Below are 16,283 nucleotides of genomic sequence, written 5' to 3' on the forward strand. Positions count from 1 at the left end.
TTTCAGGATGGGAAAAATTTTCTTAAGCACAACCAGTCATCACTTCATAACATTCCAATTAGTATCAGAAACATGCTCCTTCTTCATTAGACTTCTTATTCCCCTCATTATATGTATGATTATGTGGTGATATAAAAAGTCTGGATTAAGTAGTTACTTTCATCTGATCTATAATGGCTCTCAAGAATAGAGACAAACACTGAAGGTTCAAAAGAGCATCAGAGGGATTTATATGCAATAAAAAATTGGATGTAAGCCAGTCACAGTGGCACACACCTGTAAACCCAACGATGTAGGAGGCTGAGGCAAAAGGATTACAAATTCAAGACCAGCTTCAGCAACTTAGCAAGAAAGACCCTGTCTCAAAAAATAAAATAAAGGATTGAGGATGTAGTTCAATGGTAAGGTACCCCTGGATTCAATCCCCAGTAACTCCCCCCACCACCAAAAAAAGGGACATGACTGGGTGCTATGGCACATACCTGTAATCCCAGCAACTCTGGGAGGCCAAGGCAGGAGGGCTGCAAATTTGAGACTTCTCTGGGCAACTTATCAAGACCTTGTCTCAAGATAAAAACTAAAAAAGACTGGGAATATGACTCAGTGGTAGAGTGGTCCTGGATTCAATCCCCTGTACTACAAAAATAAAAATTTAAAAATTAGATGTATATTGGGAATATTTAAAGAGAATTTGCTTCTGAAGCCAACTAGGAAAAAAAAAAGAGTTCCCCTTTTCTTGCTAAGGTATGAGTCAACTGTAGGATTGACCCCTTGCATTTCTGCTTCCTCTTCCACATTTAAAAAGATAAGTATTCTGGGGTTTGGGGGTGGCGTAGGGGGAGGATTCTATTTTGTTTGGGGGCAGTACTGGGGATCAGATCCAAGGTTTCACACATGCTAGGCAAGTACTCTGCCTCGTAGCCACACCCCCACCCCCAAATATTTTGTTTTATCTCATTTTTGTGCAATACTTTTCTATTGGTAAGTGAAATTTAAAATAGTGTAATGAGTAAATTAAAGAGTAGAAAAATTTGCCAAGAGTAAAACTAAGACAAAAAGGCATTAAATTTTGAAGTTTCTTTGCATTTAAAAGACTGAAAGCAGCTAACAAATAACTATGCTTCCAGGGCAACAGTGCATGGGGAAATGGCAAAATAGTGGGGAGTTTGCTTATATTTTTTCTTTTGAGGGACAGATTTAAGCCCCTAGGTGGGCAATAAGCAGAATCTTCCATTTGACAGATTCCACCAACATTCCTGGCATACTGTGGTACGCTCAGTAATAAATGCTGGAGCCAGGCATGGTGGGGCACACCTGTAATCTCAGTGATTTGGGAGACCGAGGCAGTAGAATGGCAGGTTTGAGGTCAGCCTCAGCAACTTAGTGAGATCCTGTCTCAAAAAGGGATGGGGATATAGTTCAGTGGTAAAGTGCTTGCCTAGCATGGGCAAGGCCCTGGGTTCAATCCCCAGTATCATACATACAAAAAAAAAAAAAAAGATAATAAACAATGGATAGAAGGATGGTGTCACAGGAACAAATCTTGAGCTGTCTCAGTCATAGTGTATACCTGTTGAAATGAGGTAGGTGACCTTAGGTTGGAACTCACACTTGGCTCTAGCCTACCAAACATGGTAAATGAACTGGCAGTCTGATATTCTTCAAAATTTAGAGATCATTCAGAGTTCACAAAAGGGGTTTTCAAATATAATAAGACAATAGTCAGCTACATAAGCTACTATAGGGGAGAGGAAGTAAAACTTAATAGGATTAAGGAAACTTGACTACAGTGGAGGAAAGAAAATTATAAACATCAGGGTCATTAACCTGTGAAACCTCCTTCCTGCAGGCATTGAAAATGCTCATTCTGTTCTCTTTATGTGTAATGAATTAGGTGTGGTATTGCCTGAAGCCTCCTAGGAATAGGAAAATTAAATTATTTCAAAGAAAATATTAAGTAGCTACCCAGGGCCTGACAAAGCTAGTTAGATACAGGATAATTGTAATCTTTCCGGATGGGCTGTAACTAGTAACCTTTAATAACGTTCATGCATTTTAGGAGATTGGAGGATTCCCTGTTTTGTGTCTAGTGTGTTAGATGTACAGATCCACTTGATGTACACCACTAGCTAAGGGTGTTTCATTCAATGTCAGGGCAGTATGGTATGGCGTTTACCTAACAGGCCCCCATCGAAATATATGGGCACCAAAATTATTAGGTAGTCTGATTCTGTATCTCCAAAGAAGTTATTTGTTCAATTGCCAGAGATTGTTTAATTTTATGTTAATGCCTTTCAGGACATTCCTGATTTTCCAGGAAGTTGGAACACATTAAAGCAGAGTTTTATTCACCAGGTGTAATTCATTAATGTTCTCCACATTCACTTCTAATTTTGTTTTGTTTTAGTTCTGAGCAAGCAAAGAAGAATGGATCAAGGTAATCCTGATTTCTATTTTCATTTTGTTTCCTGGTAACCTATGCATACACAAATTTGTACATGTCATTCTGTTATTTAAATATATGGTCATCAGAACAAGTTTATTTAATTTAAAATGATTCCTATCGTAAATATTTGTTTGATAAAGTGTATTCATTAATTCTCATGTGATACTTTAATGTGTGCTTTGAATTTCATTATATTCTAGGCCCTTCAAGAGACCATTGATGCCTTTTATCAAAGGCATGAAACCTTCAGAAATGCAATTGCAAAGGATAATGACATTCACTCTGAAGTTTCTGTAAGTCGAATTAAGTTCTTAGTTTTAAACTCTTTTATCTCTTTAGAGTTGGCAGATCTATCTAATCATTTTATGATCTGACCTTTTCCCTTCACAATGCCAGAACTGTATTCAGACAGAATCTCATTCCTCCTTAGATGGATACAGTAGTGAGTGCTTCTTGACACTCTTTAAACTTCTTTGAAACTTTGATTTCTTTTCTTGGGTCTTGAGTTTTAGAACATGGTTTACAATATTGTTAAAATGCTTTAAAAAAATAAAAGGGGAATTACAATTTTTTCTATTAACATTACAATCTCTCTCTTTTCCTTCTTCTTCTTCTTCTTCTTCTTCTCTTCTTCTTCTTCTTCTCTTCGTCTTCTTCTTCTTTTCTTCTTCTTCTTCTTCTTCTTCTTCTTTTAAGACTGCCGAGCTAGGGAAAAGAGCCCCAAGATGGATCCGAGATAATGAAGTGACAATGTTGTATGAAATGCAAGGAATCTTTCAATGCACTGACAAGAAGAAGGCACCATTGTCGAGCATGTGGACATGTAAGTGAGATTTCTGGTTTATAAGGTTGCTAGTAACAGTGTGAGTGGTTAGATCATCATCTGGGAAAAAGACCAAAAATTGTTAAATCCCTTAATAAACCTATTTTGGTGCCAGTTTGTACAAAGCACTGTGCTGAGCCCTGGAGGAAAAAATGTAAACAAAAATGATCCCTGGCTTCACAGAACTTATATTGTAATGGAGAAAAAATAGACAAGGGTTTCAAATTACTGTCAACAGAATAAGAAAATGATCAAGAAGTTAAAAGAGAGGGTAGGAGTAATGGAGGAAGATTTGGAATCGATTTTATTTAGAAAAAAGACCTACCTGAGGGGTTGGGATTTCACTGATACCTGAAGAGTGAGAAAGGGCTAATCCTAGGGAGAGGTCTACGGGGAGCATTGCAGACAGTGAGTCCGAGCCAAAGGTCCTGCATTAGGAAGGAGCTTGCTCTAGTCACAAGATTGCCAAAAAGCCAAAGGCTGGAGCATGATGAATAAGGGGCAGTGTGGCATGAGAGAGCTAAGGGAAAGAATTGACCAAAGGACTTGATGTCTTTGAGAAGACAAGAAGAGATGGAATTCACCCTTCAGGTGGAAGTTCTGGCTTTTGATGGGTAGAGAGACCTTATAACAGAAGAAGGAAAGATGGGTACAGATGTGGATGGTTTGCTATTGTTTATGGTTTGGTGATGAGAAATGGGGGAGTTTAGGTTCAATGTTATATTTTCATTGAAAGAGGCAGAGTCATACGTTGAGAGTGAAGGAGGAAGGAAAGAGAATGGCACTGGCAATAGGGACCTGAGAAGTTCATTCAGTAGGTTAGTCATGTGAAGTTGATGTCACCAGGCATTGTGATACCCCAGTGAACTAAGATCCATTAGCTGTAAATTCCTGAGTGAATGGTGGTTGTGCAGATGATGAGACAATAACTCAGTAGGGGAGGAGGGTAAAGCCAGGAGGTTTTGAAGGCAAGAAGAAAAATCAAAGGATACAAACCCCAGCTTTCAGCCCTGGGGTTTTCAGAGGTGGCACAGGAGAGGTGAGAGTAAAAAGCAGCCTCTACTTGAGGATACATGAGTGAGGGCTCTGTGGAAGGGTTTTGAGGGATGGAAGGAAGATGGGGGACTTATATCATGTAGAGAGCAGTATGTATGGGAAGAGGCTAGGACACACTTGGAGAGAACAGGTCTTTTGGAAACTGAGGCATGATGGAGTTAATTCTTCACGTCTCTGAGACAAGAGTAGGCAACCAGACCTATTACCAGTGTCCCAGATGTTTCCCTTGATGGATGGCAGCCTAAGGGACAGTAGCTCCCAGAGAATTAGTGAGGCAGCATACTTGAACTGAGGATCCCATTGATATATGGGTGGATACAAACTGGCTTGATATTAAACACTGTTAAGATAGGAACTGGCAAGAACTGGGGCTAGAAAGGTAAAGACAAGGTCATCGGAAGTCCTATGTGCCGTGCTGTGATGCTTTGAAAGGGAGATGATTCTGAGTTGAGCAAAACAAGTAGTCAAGAATGACCCCCAACATTATGATTTGGTGAATAAATGGTAGTGTCTTAAGTGACATAAAAATATATAGAAAAATGAAGCACGCTTGTAGAGGAGAGTAGTAATAATAATAAAAGAGTAGCTACCATTTAGGGTGTACTGGTGTCAAGAATTGATGGAACTACTGTGTATGTATTCTTTCTTTTTTTTTTAATTGTAAACAAATGGGGTACAACTTGTTTCTCTGGTTGTACATGAAGTAGAGGGGCGTACCATTTGTGTAATCATTCATTTACATAGGGTAATGATGTTTGATTCATTCTGTTATTTTCCTTCCCCCCATGAATTATTTCTTAGAATTTTTCAACTCCTCTATGAGGAAGATTCTATTTTTCCTATTAAACAACTAAAAAAGTGAGTCTTAGAAAAGTTATACAATATGGTCTTTGTATTACATGACCTTCCAATTCTACCCTCCAGGTCTCTATCTCCATGCCTCTCTTTGTAGCGTATCTCTATTTTATTCATTTTTATTAGTTTGGACATTCTCCTTAATAGTAGCTAGTCTGCTATTTTTTCTATTGGTTTGCATTTTTAATTTCATTTTGTTTTTATTTCTGGGAGTTTTCTTCCTTCTAAATCTGCCTGTTCATTTCTATAGTTTTGTCATTGCCACTATTTTTTTTAATCCCTTCTCATGTAACTTCAGGATTTCTGTCTAGTAATGCCAATATCTGAAGAAATTTTGAGTGGTCAATGTCTGTTGGTTGTTTCTACTAATTCTTGTTCACCGGCGGCTTATTTTCTGGAATAGTTTGCTATTCTGATTTTGAGATCATGTTTGGTTGATACTTCATGATCTTCCCTTCAAAAGTATAAATGACTGAGTCTTGGTTTCACCTGTCCCCCATCCTTTAGGCCCAAGAACTGTCTCCAAATATAAACTTTGAGTTTGCTGTTTATTACTTATTATACTTTTAGCTCACTGTTTTCCTTTTCTTTTGTTCATTCATTGGTTTGTCTTTAATATGAAGTAAAACCTAAAGTTACATTTGTTCTGTGTCTAGAAGCCAGTTGTATTGTGGCAAAGGGATTCTTTATATCTATCTATTTCTGCCATATTGACATCAAGAGTCAAAACTATGTTTAATCATGACTACATATTTCCATTTTATGACTTTTACACACTATGTGTTACATAAAATTATATAAAACTTACAAATTTTCTGGCATGTTTTGTGTTCCTTGGTTATTATAAAAGTGTAAGTTACTTAATAATAATATGTTTAAGATACATGTTTAATGAATTATGTTATATAGAAAAGTAATGAGGCTATATATGCACATATTGGAGCATATTTGATCAGTCATATGAGCTGAGTTTTAATTGGAAAGAGTGAGAAACAAAGCATGAAAGGAAGCTATGAAGAGGTAGCAGCAACTTGGGGGAAACCAAGCTTTAAGATTAATCCTTTCTGTTAAGAAGAATGAGTGAACTTAATAGTAGGCATTGCAGCAACATGATCTATTAGTTAGTTGTATGCTTAATTGCAACCAGTTTATGTTGTTAATTCTTTTGGCTTATCTCATTTTATTGCAGATTTATTCTTCCTCTTTTTCTAAGACTCAGTTTTGACTTAGTGAGACAGTTTTGTAATCAAAATTAAATTAACAATAAACAAAGTAAAATGTTTTCGATCTCTTATAAAGTTTACCAGAAATGATTTCTGACATTGACATGCTTGCGTTTGGTCAACAAACAATAATGTGTGCTGGTACATTATCAAAATACTATATGATTTCAAAATAATAAAACATTGATTTGAGTTAACAGATACAGATATGTCTAATTCTAAATCCCCCCAAAGTAATTTCACTATAAGGAAACAGTGGGATTGTTTTTAGCAGGGTGGCATTGAACCCAGGGCTTTGTCCATGCTAAACACACACTCTGCCATTAAGCTACACCCACAACCCCTGACCATTTTATCATGAATTTTAAATGCTATGAACGTAGTCTAAAATTTTGACGAGGGCCTAGGAATGTGACTCCATAAGATAAAGCCCTTACCTAGCATGTAGGCAGCCCTGGGTTTGATCCTCCAGCACTGGAAAGAATTTTTAAAATATATTTCTTAGATATAGTTCACTCTCTATTGGGGGGAAAGTATATTTCCATAATTAAAAAATGATTTTTTTTTTTACCAGAGGCAGGGAAGGTATACTGGGAATTAAACTCAGGGTCACTTGACTACTGAGCCACATACCCAGCCCTCTTTTGTATTTTATTTAGAGACAAGATCTCACTGAGCTGCTTAGCATCTCACTTTTGCTGAGGCTGGCTTTGAACTCAGATCCTCCTACCTCAGCCACCCGAGCCACTGGGGTTACAGATGTGCCCCACCAGGCCAACAAAAAAAATGATTTCTTAAACTAGAAAAATTTTGAACAATTATCCTATAGTAATTAGAATACCATTCACTAAAAGGTAATGTGCATTTATTGGCATTATAGTCATTCATTCACTGACATTCTGTAATGTTCATTGTATGCCTGGTGAACAATCTCTCCTGGAGTTCTATAGCCTAGTAAAAGAGACAAACAAGTCCACAAGTATATAATTAAAAATTGTAATCAGTGCTATGAATAAAAAGTACAGGCAACTTTAGTTGCACAGTGACAAGAGTCGGGTTCTATTCTGGAAGTTGGACTCTTCCTTGAGGAAGTGAAATTTGAGTCAACATCTGAAGGATTAGCAAAATTAACTCACTGAAGCAGAGATGAGAGAATAAGGGAGCTGTAAGAAACCAATGTCACTGTAGATTCAGAGCCAGGGGATGAACAGGGCCAATTATACAAGATTTTACAGCCCATGCTTAACAATTTGTTCTTTAACAAAGAGCAAAGGAGAAACTTAGGGATTTTAAATAGACGAGGGATTTATTTATTTATTTATTTATTTATTTTGGGTGCTGGGGATCAAACCCAAGGCCTTGTGCTTACAAGGCAAGCACTCTACCGACTGAGCTATCTCCCCAGCCCAAGACGAGGGATTTTAAATAGACAAGGACTATGTCGGGCGAGCATATTTAAGAGAGCATCTGGCTGTTTGGAAAATAGCTTGGAGGTAGAAGAGCCAGAGGCCTGGAAGCCAGTAAGAATTCTATGAGGACTAGTCAAGAAACTATAAAAGTAGTCCAAACTAGTATGCTTATAGTTTAGACTTGGGTAATTATAAGGAAGATAAGATCAGCAGAACTTATATGGTGAATTTATGCAATGAGGTAGGAGGATGATGGGAATGATTCCTGTTTCCTACTTTCTGTGACTGGTTGGGTAACTGGTCCATTTCTTACGATAAAGGAGGATTATAAGAACAGGTTGAAGAGAGGTGGGGTCCAGTATGGAGAGAGCCAAGGGGAGGGAACATCATGAGTTTAAGTCTGGGAGGATATTGATGAATTATCCAGAAGTATATAAATAAAGGTCTGGACCAAGCCTTCAGGGATCTCCTATTTTTAGAGGTCATCACAGAGTCCATCACTGCTTACAGCACCTCAATATGTATTCAAATGTTTATGTGGATGTTTTTAACAAAAATCCTCCCTTTGTGTTTAACATTTTCTCATTTATTATTACCTATAACTGATTATTGCTTAAACCTTGTTCTCTAGACGATTATTCACTCATTATCCTCTTTTACAATTTAAGGTGGTTTGCTGGAAGTGTTCTGACTACAAAGCTCAACTTGAGTATGATGGTGGAAAATTGAGCAAAGTTTGTAAAGATTGTTATCAAATAATAAGTGGATTCACAGACAGTGAAGAAAAGAAAAGGAAAGGAATTTTAGAGGTATGAAATGTAAAATGTTGGATATCTTTTAGATTTTTATACCAGGAACACAGAATTCTCTTAACCATGAGGAATACAAGTAATAAACTTTGTTCCTCTTGGTATTTAACAATTGGAGTAACAATGAGCAAGATACTTTTTGCTGATTTTGGGGATCCTACTTGGTTGTACAGAAAGAGGGGCTGTGTTAAACCAACATGCACTTGAGAATGAAATGTACTGATTTTTGTCATAGTAGCTATAACCAAATATTAGAGTATTAGTTGACATGTCTTTTAATGTCCAAATTATAGAATCTTTTCTTTATAGGAAAGCTTTTCTTTCAATTTTGACATATTGGCTTTGAAAACCACTTCATGAAAATTTTCAAATTTAGATTAAAATACTACTATCATATTACCTAACAGCTCTTTCACTTGTTGCATTAAAATAAATAGTCAGTTCATTGCAGTCATTTAATAGCAAGTGATAGTAATCTGATAACTGTATTACTGAAGTGTCTCAAGTGAATTTATATTTTAGAGTCAATTCACATCCCTGCATCTGGGAACTCCAATAGAGCTTGTATCTGAAACAGATTCACATTCAAAGATAATACAATATAACCCTTTATATATAAGGCCTTTGTGGTCAGGGAAGCCTGGAAATAGGATCAAAATTCTGTGTATCAAAAAATCAGAGATTTGGTTTATTAAGAATTTTTAAAGAGCCAGGTGTGGTGGTGAACACCTATAATCATTGTGACTCAGGTGACTGCAGCAGGTTCAAGACCAACCTCAGCAACTTAGCAAGGCCTGAAGGACTTAGCAACATAAAGCATAAAAAATAAAATAAAATAAACATAAAAAATGAAACTTTTTTTAAAGGCTGGGATGTGGCTCAGTGGTTAAGCAACCCTGGGTTCAATCCTTAGTAACAAAAACTTTTTTCTAAAGCATAACTGATTAACTGCTTATTGAGCTTTTACAGGTAAATGTACAAAGGTCATTTCTGTTAACTGAAACAGGATCTTAAACTCCAAGGTCTCCATTTGAAGTTAAAATATAGTCCCATATGCTGAAAGTATAATTTTGAAGCCTACTGGGATATAGATGTTATGTGGCAGACCAAGAGGGAGCTTTATTGGACAAGAAGGATGGAAGATACTCTTCATTGACTCCCCAGGAACACAGCCTCTGCCCTAAAACTTAATAGCAACTGAAATAATGAAACTGGCACAGTATAATGAGTCAGATAATAGGTTTAATGAGTTTCAGGGTATCTCTATGAAATAAAAAATCTCTAGCTAGTTTTCTAGAAAACCTTATACTCAGAGGAGAATCATTTACTTATTTGGGTAATTTGTTTAACTAAATACAGTGTGAAGTCCTAAGAAGGAGATAAGCATGCATGCACATAATGCACATTTGGGACTAAACACTTTGTGCCAGCTAGACTGTTATGTGCTGTAGAACAGTGGTCAACTTCTCTGTAAAAGGGTCAGAGAAAATATTTTATCCTTTGTAGAGCAAGAGGCCAGATCAAGAATATTAAACAGGTGTTTTTAAGGCAAAAAGAAACAAATTTTCACAAATCATATTGACAAAATTCAATGTATTTCATTCACTGTATTTTCAAGTTTATTCTTTTCACTGTTGAGACACTGTTAGGATTTAAAAATTCAAAAACAATATAAATTTCACATGTAGGTTTTTATAATATGGGTCTACAAATAAGAAAAATGTAATTCTCTGGGGGAAGATGACATTTCATTTAATTGGAGTCTAAAGGGTAGTGTTCCTTATGATAAAGTTGATCGTAAATGTGCTTCTGTGAACACTATTCTTACCTTGTAGGCCATATAAAAGCAGGTGGAGTTGACTTGCAGGCTGTCATTTGCCAACCAGTGCTTCTTAAATGATCTGTCATGAAGCATCAATTATATATCCAAACCACCACACATCAACAAAAATACACAAGCATGCACTTGGGTATCATCACAAAGTCAAATTGTTATAAAGGTTTCTTAATGTTTACTCTTACTTTCTGTGTGTCAGCTGGTAACAAAACAGTTTGCAAATCAGCACTTTGGGGGAGAAAATGTTATCTTCCCCTAAGAATTCCATTTTGATTAATAGGCCCACATAAAAAAAAAAAAAAAAAAAAAAAAAAAAAAAAACTGCATTCTGAATATTTTTAATTTTGTCAATGAAAATTTGGGGAAGTTTATTTTTTCATATAAGTATCTTGGTTTGACTTCTTAGCCTGCAAAGATTGAAAAATTTTCTCTCTGGGTCTTTGGCCAGAGTTTGTTTGGCCACTATACAAAGTAAGTCTCTGGTATACATTTAAGTTATGTATGCATGCACTTATCTCTCACATCCATATATCCCACACTGAGTTTCAGAGATAGGAATAGCAGTGTAAAATAAAAATTTAGTTAAATGTTTTTATTTCCCTTTTCGCCAGTGATTGATATATTAAAAGCAAAGCAGAAAACTGTAAAATGGCTTTTCAAAAATTTCTTACAATGAAAATTTAAATTACCGCAGGTACTAGGACAATTGGTTGATTTTTGCCTTTTTGCTGTTGCATTTGTGTATTGTTGGGAGTATTGTAGTTCAAAGTTTGTGGTATGGATTCAGACTGGGCTAAAATTCTATCACACAAATTCTGAAATGTGGGCTCTTGGGGAAGCTATTTAAAAATGCTGAGCTTCAGAGCTAATGAAAGTACTAACTTTACAATGTTGATGCAAGGATTAAATGAAATGCATGTATCAAGCTGAGAAAACTGCCAAAAAAAGCAGTCAATACATGTTTATTTAAATTTGGGTTCTAGTAAGAGTTATAGTTGACCCAAGTAGTTTTCCATATTAGTGATAGAATTTCAAATGTAATTGCAAATTAATCTTTTTTGGACAATCCCAGAAGACATTTTATATGAATACATTATACTTCGAGTATTTTCCTTAAGTTGAATCACTTCTGTTTCATTGTATTTTATTCTTTCTACCCATCATAATTGCTCTAGATTGAATCTGCAGAAGTATCTGGAAACAGTGTGGTGTGCAGCTTTCTTCAGTACATGGAGAAAACAAAACCTTGGCAGAAAGCTTGGTGTGTGATCCCCAAGCAAGACCCTCTTGTGCTGTACATGTACGGTGCACCCCAGGTAGCTAAACCACATCTGCTTGAAGGCACAGATGCCCCTGGGGACAGAGGGAGGCACGTGGATAGTGAACTCAATCCTTCCATCCTCCTCCCTAGAACAAAAGGACTCAGGCTGTCATGGTGTCTCATTAAAACTGAAAAATAGGCTGTACATCATGGCGCACACCTGTACTCCCAGCAGCTTGGGGATCTGAGGCAGGAGGATCTTGAGTTCAAAGCCAGCCTCAGCAACTTGGCAAGGCCCTAAGCAATTCATTGAGACCCTATCTCTAAATAAAATACAATAATGGACTGGGCTTGTGATGTGGCTCAGTGGTTGAGTGCCCCTGAGTTCAATCCCCAGTATCAAAACAAAAAAAAAGAAAGAAAAAGAATGATTAAAGTTAAGCTTGTTGTTTAAGCTGATAAATTTTATAGTTGCTATTTTCTTTACCCTATGAGTCATGTATCCCCTTTCTTTGCTCATTCCAATTCAGTGGGTTTGAGAAAAGGTGAATTGAGTTAACATGAAAGAACATGAGGAGGAGAAAAGGAAGCAAAGGGAAAAGCAAAAGGGGAGAGCACACCTTTTTAATGGTAGGAAATATTAAGAAAAATTGAGCTGGGTGTGGTAGTGTATGCCTATAATCCCAGTAACTTGGGAGGCTGAGACTGGAGGATCACAAATTTGAGGCCTGCCTCAGTAATTTAGCAAGGCCCTCAGCACCTTTAAAGAGACCCTCTCTCAAAATAAAAATAAAAAGGCATGGGGTTATAGCTCAGTGGTAAAGTACCCCTGGGTTAAATCCCTAGTACCACTGAGTAGAAAGCTGAATGAGCTCCCTCAGAGAAAAGGGGGTGTAGCATCAGTGAGTCCTAGCTGATTTGGGTGTCAGGTCTCGTTCATGCATTCACTCAGCCAACACCACTGGCCTCAGGTCCAGGCACTGGAACCACCCCCTCTGCCCATGGAGCACTCAGAGTGAATCTGGGCTGGGCAGGAGTAGGAAGGGAGGTTTTGCAGGAGCAAGGGCCACACACAACAAGCTAATATATCTCTCTCGTGCAATGTTCTTTGCTTAGGATGTCAGAGCCCAAGCTACCATTCCACTCCTGGGCTACATCGTGGATGACATGCCAAGGAGTGCAGACCTGCCACACAGTTTCAAACTGACGCAGTCCAAGTCTGTGCACAGCTTTGCTGCAGACAGCGAGGAGCTGAAACAGAAGTGGCTGAAAATCATTCTTTTAGCTGTCACAGGTGAGACACCAGATGGTCCAAATGAGCACCTAACCACCCTGGACGATCATCATGAACCTAAGAAAAAATCAGAATGTTGAACTCCAGGATCAACTGCAGCGTGGGGTCTCAAGCAAGACGTACAGCTCCAGACATTCCCAGCTCTCCTTCCTCCTCTCTTAGCACTTTACGTTGAAAATGTAGACTCATAAATGCCATCATTTGGGGACTCTTTTCCCATTTGTGTACTCTTAGTAAAATTAACGTGCAGAGCCATTCTCCCAGTAAAGTTTTGAAATAATGTGAAAAATGGAGTTTTTATGAACTAGAATATGTGCTTTTGTCTTGAAGAAAATGGTGTCAGTTGATTGTATCACTACCGGGTTAGAATGGGCCACTTTCATTTAAGAAATCCTTCGATGTCTTCTCTTTCACATGTAGAATCTGTAACAGTTCGAAAGATATACCTCCATGTTGCCAAAATAGATCCATGGTGGAAAATACAGGGACAGTTTAGGGTATTATATTAACTTATTTAGTTTATAAATCTCAAGCTGCATAAATGATGTATGTTCTTTTAAAACAAAGAAACGAGGACAAATTGTTGGTGTTCAACCTTTTTGACTTAAAGATAATACTTGTTTTTGTAGAAATACTCTTCAGAATATCTAAAGTATATAGCAATTATCTGTATATAGAATTAAATATAAATATATATACTATACATGCTTTTCTCTACAGCTTTAGGTTCACATTCATCTCTAATTTATTTTTAAAATAAAGGGCATGTTTTATCTTCGAAATGAGCAGTGTTCTAAACTTAAATGTTTTTGGTGATTTATGTTTAACCGATTGGTATCTAAGGGTGTTGATATTTTTATAAGAAAAAGCAGTATGTGGCATGGGGCAAATTAGTGAATTCCAACAGTATTTTTAGGGTTTTGTTTTTGTTTTTGTTATGTGCCTATTTAAACCAGTGCCTCTCTTAGAAGGTGCTATTAATACCTATTTAAATATAAGATGAGGGTTTAGTTAATGTTTCAGTTTTGATTATTCTGAAATTAAAGTGCATTTTGGTCACTGGGATAGTCAAAGTCATACGGGTTAATTTGCCTTTTATAAAAATATAATTGTTGCAGTAATTAACATCAGTGTGTGCAAAAATCTTTACCAAAACTTGAACTGTACAAGACACCTGACCTTACAGAGGGACATGTGGAAACTGCATTTATTGTCATTGTTTCCTTTTTTCATATGACTGTTATGCACGGTTGGATAAGGACTATATCAGATGAACACTTAAGATAACCATGTGGGCCTATTTGTCAGATAAGAAACAAAATTCACATGATAGCCTATGTTTGGGGGCAGGGGTTGATAGATAGTAAAGGAAGTTTATGCACAACCACCTCCCCAGAGAAGAACGGTGGTGGGTGGAGAACAATATTGAAAAAGCAATATCTTAATGGCAGGTTTTCAGGAAATACAAATGATTAAAGAATGTGAGAATTTTTTTCCCTTTTATCCTCTGTGGAATTTTAATAGATTATAATTCCTTGTCATGAAGGCTGCTCTTCATTTTATAGTACTTTTAATTAAAATCTCACATGGAGTTGCTTATTTAATCCTCTTCTCAGGTTCAATTTTTCATTTACTTTTACATTGTCACAACCCAAGCATTATCAGTTTTTATATACCAGTCTGCTAGAAATTTACTGTCCTTGGTCTTTAAGGACTGTACCTTAAATGTAGACAATGAGTAAATGTAGATTTACTCAGTTTGAAACTGTCATTTCTTTAGGCCCTTTTGCTTTAAGAAATATCTCAAGATTTTTTTTTCCCTCTACTACAAAGAAGCAAATGAACCAATTATGGCTGGCATAATTAAGTCCCCTTCCTCCATGAAAGGAATACCAGCCATGGTCATTAATATTAAACCAAATACTTAGAGCCACAAAGAGATGATACCTTCTTATGCCCTATGAAATCAGGGCCAAACTAAAAGGAAATTTACATTGCCTCTCGTTTCTAGCTATCAGCTGTAGTGTGTGTATAAGAATGGAAAAAAAAAAAAAAAAAAAACGGGTTTCAGATGGTTATTGAGAAAATTAAACTATAGCTATAGATAATACTTTGATTTTCTGAATCTCCAGAAAAGAGAATAAAAGTATAGAATGATTATCAGATAAAGATGACTTATAAATGTGCATAGATCATTGGAGATATATATGCCAACTAGATGATTTATGAGTCAGATTATTTTTTAAAATTGAGAAGAAAGGCCAACTCCACTTTCTCTACTGTCAAGTCCTTTTGGAATAGAAGTGACATGAACATGTTCAGTGTTATCTAACTTGGGTTCTGAAAGAATACTCACAAAGAGTATTATTATCATGCTCTTAGCATCCATTATCTTTACTTTTTTAAATGAGAAATATCAGTGCTAGAAGAGGATTTCTGGTTATCTAGTCACCCTCTTCACTTTTCACCCCACATTCTTCAGCCAAGCAGAGGAGATACAAGGTGGCAGCATCACTCATTTCTGTCTCTTTAAAGAATCACATATTTACTTGGAGAAAGGTTAATACTCTTTGCTGCTCAACTAAAAGACCTCAAAGAAGTTGTTAAAGAGAATTGGTATAAAAAGTGTCTTTTCCTTTCTGAGATACCCATGCAGTCATGACAAAATGAACCTAAAAAAAAAAAAAAAAAAAATCACTTTCCTATTAAAAAAAACATACCATATGGGTTTTAATGGTGGTCATTGTCTAATTTGGTGCTTTCCAAAGTTATCTTTTTAAGTGCCCTTCCTCTAAATTTAAAAATACTTCTTTGATAAAACTACTATTCATTAGAAAACATTCCAGTTTTTTAAAACTTAAATTTTGCTTTTGTTGAAAGTCTACCATTTGATGTATGAGACTTTGATCGAGGTTTTAAGTGGAGCTCAATAATGAGAAGTGTCAGCCACTTTCATAATAATGGCATCTATAACGCCATCTTATATGCAAGCAATAAACTCTCCAGGTACGGTTTTATACTGAAAGTATAGTATGAAGGCCCCTAGCCACAAGCATATAGAGGATTAACTTCCTGTATAGTATAATTGTAATTGCTGAGTATTGGGGAGGTAAATGGTGGGGAGGGGTGGGCATCATTCCTTGGATTCAAATGCTATCAAAATCATTTTTACTTTCTCAAAGGGTATGGAGAGTGAAATAAGTAAAAAGCACATATGTACTATTTTACCAAGCTATGTTTTGTTTTCCATTAATTCAACATACAGGTTAC

At 36.5% G+C, this 16,283-nt stretch overlaps 1 protein-coding gene across 1 annotated transcript in view; it reads left to right on the plus strand.

Moving 5' to 3' along the window:
• Nucleotides 1-15,684, plus strand: part of Fgd4 (FYVE, RhoGEF and PH domain containing 4) — a 188,573-nt gene extending 172,889 nt beyond the window's left edge. Inside the window, 8 exon segments of the mRNA XM_047548975.1 lie at nucleotides 1,686-1,697; nucleotides 2,419-2,437; nucleotides 2,647-2,739; nucleotides 3,143-3,199; nucleotides 3,201-3,269; nucleotides 8,481-8,621; nucleotides 11,634-11,774; nucleotides 12,836-15,684. Of these exon segments, the coding sequence (XP_047404931.1) occupies nucleotides 1,686-1,697; nucleotides 2,419-2,437; nucleotides 2,647-2,739; nucleotides 3,143-3,199; nucleotides 3,201-3,269; nucleotides 8,481-8,621; nucleotides 11,634-11,774; nucleotides 12,836-13,093 (790 nt within the window). The 3' untranslated portion in view covers nucleotides 13,094-15,684.
• The last annotated feature ends 599 nt before the right edge of the window (nucleotides 15,685-16,283 follow it).

Source organism: Sciurus carolinensis, chromosome 4, assembly GCF_902686445.1.
Source record: "Sciurus carolinensis chromosome 4, mSciCar1.2, whole genome shotgun sequence".
Classification (NCBI taxonomy): domain Eukaryota; kingdom Metazoa; phylum Chordata; class Mammalia; order Rodentia; family Sciuridae; genus Sciurus; species Sciurus carolinensis.